The 6,085-nt window shown below is 37.2% G+C and overlaps 1 protein-coding gene across 1 annotated transcript in view; it reads left to right on the forward strand.

Moving 5' to 3' along the window:
- Positions 1–5,735: 5,735 nt before the first annotated feature.
- Positions 5,736–6,085, forward strand: part of LOC117181131 (chitinase-like protein 4) — a 60,943-nt gene continuing 60,593 nt past the window's right edge. Inside the window, exon 1 of the mRNA XM_033373699.1 lies at positions 5,736–5,777. Within this exon, the coding sequence (XP_033229590.1) occupies positions 5,736–5,777 (42 nt within the window). The remainder of the gene's footprint in view (positions 5,778–6,085) is intronic.

Here is a 6,085-nt window from a genome sequence, read left to right on the forward strand (position 1 = left end):
CAGAGATTAGCATGAAAAACTTTTTATTTTGTGAGAAGATGAAATTTCTTCTTCCAAAATTCACAAAGTATCATTTAAAATAATAAAAACTGGTGTATCACGCAAATTTGTAAACAATAAATCAGAAGAGAGAATCGCTAGAGAGCGTTTTTTTCACAATTTTAAAAATTAATCAATATTTTAATAATATTGATTATGACAAAGTAGACAAAAAATTAACATCTTAAGGTATTAATTAATTTCCCTGGTCAAAAATCAATAATAAAATAAATCAGAAGGTTTATATTTCACTTTAAAAGCATATTTTTAACCAGAAGATGGTGTTTAAATACTTATGTTGCGCGTGCGAAGGAAATAAAAAAGTTTCTAAATTTCTACACGTTTGCATACACTTTGTTCAACTATTCTCATGTACAGTAAAGAATCCGGATGTTAAAATTTGTTTCAATTTATTAAACCAATAAGGAATGTTATTCAGAATTACATAAAATTGAGTGTAGAGCTTTTATACAAATGCTGTCTCTCTAAGGGATAACAGGGTTCTGGTTACTGACCTACGGTAGAAAGCGGCCGTTACGAAGAAAGTTTAGGACAGCCATAAGGTGTACGTGACTACAAGCAATCCTTGCAGCGTAGAGCTACAAGATTCCTTGCTCTTGTAGCTATAGTCGATCGAAATAAAAGAAATTCAACAGCTGGTCAAATCTTCAATTCTCGGAGTCTGAACATCTCACTCACTGGTAAAAAGGTAACTTTCAACTACATTTAAATGGATCATAAGTACAATTAAAGTGAAATATGGTTGCGAATAAACATTAAAGTACACAGTAAAATCGATAACCTTAAAATAAAAATATTTGTATGTGTATATTCATCCTTAAAGTAATTTTTAAGTCGATTCAATACTGTCGTTAATTCTAGACAGAAAAATTCATTTTGAAGGTTCCATTGTATCTTGATCCATTGGCAAGATACAGACTTCAGTTATGGATCTCTTGATAACAGAGTCAGCCACAAGAATAGAAATAACTCGAATTATATTATCCTTCCCCGGGTGCAGCAGCATAACTTGGCCGAGGCGCCACTTCATGGGAGGTAGGTTGTCCTACTTAACAACCATCATAGTACTTGGAGTCAAGGGACTCGATTTTGCATGAGACCACTGGGTTCGTTGCTGCAATTGATTCAAGTATTCAAGTCGCCAGCGTTTTCAAAGGTGCTGCAGCATCTGTTAACCTGGTTTCCCCGATAACACGTGATAGAGGTTTTCAAACTGAGTTTACCACCCCCTCCCATAGCCCTCTAAAATGTGATGCACGGAGTGGAATCATGTGCCACTGGATATGTTCGTGAGATGAAAAATGATTGACAATTTCTTGGAATCTATTGTTACCAAAAATGCAGATAATTCATTTAAATTGTTGTGAGCCCCTACAAAATTAGTTCCGTTGTCTGAATGGATATGTTGGCACTTGACACGGCGGGATATAAAACAACGTAAGCAGTTGAGAAACGCATCAGTGCTTAAATCATGAGCAAGTTCAATGTGAAGTGCTTTGGTCACAAAACATACAAAAATACAAATGTATGCCTTGTAAGTCACGCGGCTCCGCACTCGCTCGCCTAACTTATATGGTCCAGCATAATCTACTCCGCAGGCATAGAAAGAGTGGTTAGGGGTGACTTGCGCAGAAGGCAGGTTACCCATCACGTATTCTGTCATTACAGGTTGAGCCCGAAAATTTTGATGCATTTTCTAATAACCCCCTTCACTGTGTTTTTGCATGACAGAGGCCAATATTGAGTTCTCGAAGATGCAATGACGACCTGGCACCCTACACGCATTAATTTTTTATGTTCTTCAGATATCACAAGATGACTGAGTGGATTGTTTGACGCAAGAATTATCGAGTGCTTCTGGTCAAATGGGATCGGTGCGTTCACTAGTTGACCGCCCACCCTGAGGAGGCCGTTTTGATCCAGAATACGTCTTCCATCGAGTCTGTCCAAAAATATTTCTCATTGAAGTTCAATGACAATGCTGTCGCACATTATTCTGACAGTTGAGTGACAAAAACGGCAGCTTGAAGCTCAACAAGGGGTATCGAAATAGTTTTTAAAGGGGCCACTCGCGATTTCGCGCACAAAAGACCAACGACTACATCTCCTGATAACATGGATGTCCGTAGATACATACATGCACCATGTGCCACCTCTGAGGCATCGCAAAACCTGTCGAGTTGAACCGTGACGAATTTATCACAACACACAAATCGAGGAATAGAAATTTCATTGAGCGATTTGAGTTTTGCACTTAAGTCCAGCTACATGGTATGTATGACCTGTTATAAAGTCTCGTCCCATCCACGTTGTAACGAAATCAAGCGGATCGAATATTTTCGCGATTTTCGATGCAATTGTCCTCTTAGTTGTCCTTTTAGAAGAATATTCCCCGAATGAGTATTTTAATTTATCCTCGCGCGGGTCTCAAATAAGCCTTAACGTTTTCACGCCCTTATCCAGTTGAATTAATTTTTCGGTACTTGATTTGTTGTCCCTTGCAAATACTTGCGAGTTATCTGAGGCCCAGTTTTTCAGCTCGAGTCCAGCTGACGATAGCAGTTTCATGAGTTCACGTTTCACTTCTTTTACTTCCTGCATATTGCTTTCTCTTGTGACCTGTCGCAATGCACCAGTTGAGGGAAATGGGGCTGACGCGGTGCCGTATGTGACAGTCATTACTTTTAAATGTTGTACGGGTGGAGAGGAGACGGTTCTCTACAGGATTCTCTGTCAATATTGCTGGTCCTCACAAATTCCTATCTGGAGATACATTTGCGTTCTGTCTGCTGATAAAACTATTGGAGGTTGGCGAAAACGTAGAGTAATCCAGAAAAGATTGTTTTGAACCACGTAACCGATTCTTTGTACCTCGTTAAGGGACAGTCCTGATGAGGTTATTACTGAACCGTCGAATACCACTCGTAGTTTTGTTGTCGTTCTGCTTTCCTTTGTAACGGCGTAGTGCGACAAATAATTGACTAATTTATCAGTTTCTACTTCTTCTTGAGGTATCAGTTTCATGTGTCCTTGTTATGCGTAGTCAGCCATAAATTCTACATAATTGTCCTTCAAATGACTATCCTTCTGTTATTGCAATAAAATTTTGTTCACAACTGTTAGCTGGATCTAGTTAAGGGTACCTTACCTCAATTATATAATCTTCTATTTCCCAGAAACAATGGACCTCATTATAAAGTTGTTGATTAGTAATGAAGTTGCACTGCCCTCTCGATTTTTATGACGAGGAAGGCAATTTCATCTCACGAGCTACTGTCCATCCCAGTCTAGTTTTTTGAAGGATTGTCTGATCAGTCCGCAACTGGATCTTTACAACGCATAAAAGGTTCCAAAATAATCCTCAGCAAATTAGAAAATCAACCGAGCGAGTATTTGTAAATTTTGGATCAGCTAGAATTATTCCATCCGGTATTTTAAAATCGCTGTGTCCGAGGGAGACGTTCGGCATCTTGTCTGAAATCTTCGGTGTAATGAGACATGTAATTTAATTCGAATACCCGGTGCATCACGAGTTTAGAAAAATTTCAGCCTGATGCTAAGGTTTTTGAGCTGATTTGAACACTCCCGATACTATCACTTCAGATTTCGCGACCGAAAGCCTTAACCGATTATAAAAGGCCTGATTCATTAAATTTACCTGACTACAGGAATCTAGAAGAGCGCGTGTTACATGTTTAGCGCTCTCACTTGTAGCATGAGCAACGAGAGTTGTTCTGTTAGATTGTTCATTGGATTCTGTATTTATTTTAGGTACTTCTTCAACACGTTCAGAATCATTTCTCTGGATATGGAGAATCGTTTTGTGCCTACCCGGACACTTCGCGCACGGTCCCGAATTAAATTCCTTGTTTCTATGTCCTGGATTGATAAAATTAAAACACACGTGTAATCTAGCAATTTGTTCGACATGAGCGTTCACAGGAAGTGTTAGAAATTTTTCATAGTATACTAACGCGTGAAAATTGTCACACATTAAACACTTTTTCTTTGTTGTTGCATGAGAAGTGAGACGTTCGTAATTTTTATCCGCACTATTTTTAGAGTTCATTTGTTTTTGTTGTAAATAAATATGCTATTATCGTATCCCTAGACTCTGTATTTTCACTTAGCGCATTTAATGCCAGCAGATGATTGTTCGCGTCATTAGCTAGCTGTCTCAGAGCAGGGCATGTAACCTTTGTTAAAGTTGGCAATTCAAACAACGATTTTACATGAAAATGGACTAGTGCTCGGGAGTCTTCATAATGAATCGTTAAACTTTCCCGAGCAAGTTCGTAGTTTGCCTCTGAAACACCTGACGATTGAATCACTCTGGTTGAATCTCCTGTCAATGACGAACTTAAATAATGAAATTTTTAAATGTTCGAGAGTTTTGTTTGTTCGTGTACCAGAGCACTTTGCTACAAATTCTCTGATTTTTGACACTGTGTTATAATGCGTTATTTTAAATTCTTCACGCCCTTCTAACTCATCATCCGCTCTACTTTCATCGACTAACATTTCGATTTCAGTCTGCAGTTAATCGTAACTGTCATATAACTAATCAAATTTCTCTGACTGTATGATCCACGTACCTATACCTAAATTTTGGTCGTACGCTGCAAAGAAATTTCTTATTTGCAATAACTTAACTTTGATAGGCGTTCGTTTTTTCTTCCACGCCGCTAAATCTGCAATTTCAAGTCGCGACGGTTAACACAATTGAAAACAAAGGAATTTATTTTCAGAGAATAAGTAAAGGAAATTCGAGACTCACCGTTAGAAGAAAGTAATATCCAGATCACAGGTCACAAGAGTCACAAAATTTACAAGAGGCACAAGGGTTACAAAAGTCACAATTTAGAGTAACGAAAGGCACAATTGTTCAATCACACAGGTCACAAGCTACAAATGTCTCAAATTTTGGGTCACAAAAGTCACAATTATTGAGTCATAAAGTCACAATGTTCATAAAATGTCGCATCAGTCCGCTAATCATTAATCGTACTTGTTCACAAATATCGATTCTCGAAGGACCCATGTTGCGCGTGCAAAGTAAATAATAAAGTTTCTAAATTTCTACACGTGTGCGTGCACCTTGTTGGACTACTCTCATGAAGTAAATAATGTAGATGGTACATTTTAATTCAATCTATTAAACCAATAAGGAATATCATTCAGAATTACATTAAATTGCGTGTGGAGCTTTTACGTAAATGTTGTCTCTCTGAAGGATAACCGAGTTCTTGTTACTGACGTACGGTCGAAAGCGGCCGTCCCAAAGCTGTCTCGCCAAATTACACTGTTGTCATACAAAAAAGGACATTTTGTGACAAAAGTGAGAAAAGTAACAACGTCGAAAGTTTCTAATGCCTTACGTTATAAACAGCTAAATAACGAAGTTACGGGGAAAGTTTCTGACAGCCGTAATGTATACGTGACTACCAGCCATCCTTGCAACTTAGAGATACAAAATTCCTAGCCCTTGTAGCTATAGTCGATCAAAATGAAAGAAATTCAACAGCTGGTCAAATCTTCAATTTTTGGAGTCAAACAATAAAATGCAATATTGTTATACTTAGCATACTGATTATAATTCTACTTATTCATAAAAATCAACAACTATGGTTTGGAACTCCTTTGTCACTATCTAACATCACAATATTTTTTTCAGAATGTACAGAAAAGAAAATACTGCTGCTGTAACGCGAATGAAAGTGAGTAAATAAGAAAGTTAAATTTTTATTTGAAAAATTACTATTAGTAAAAAAACATCAGAAGATTACAGTGTTTGACGTAGAAAAATTAATTTGAAACTTTTTAATAAATATCTCGATTAACATTTTGCAATATAAACTGTTTTTATTTCAACGAATGTTAACTTTATTCCACTCTTTTCACATTGGAAGTACTCTCAGTCAGAGATTGGAAATCATGTATGCAACCCCCTAATTGTTTTCCAAGTACCCCTAAATTAAAAAATTCTTAAATAAACCAATTTTTCCAAAAAATTTAATTCTTTTTA

Source organism: Belonocnema kinseyi, chromosome 10, assembly GCF_010883055.1.
Source record: "Belonocnema kinseyi isolate 2016_QV_RU_SX_M_011 chromosome 10, B_treatae_v1, whole genome shotgun sequence".
Lineage (NCBI taxonomy): Eukaryota > Metazoa > Arthropoda > Insecta > Hymenoptera > Cynipidae > Belonocnema > Belonocnema kinseyi.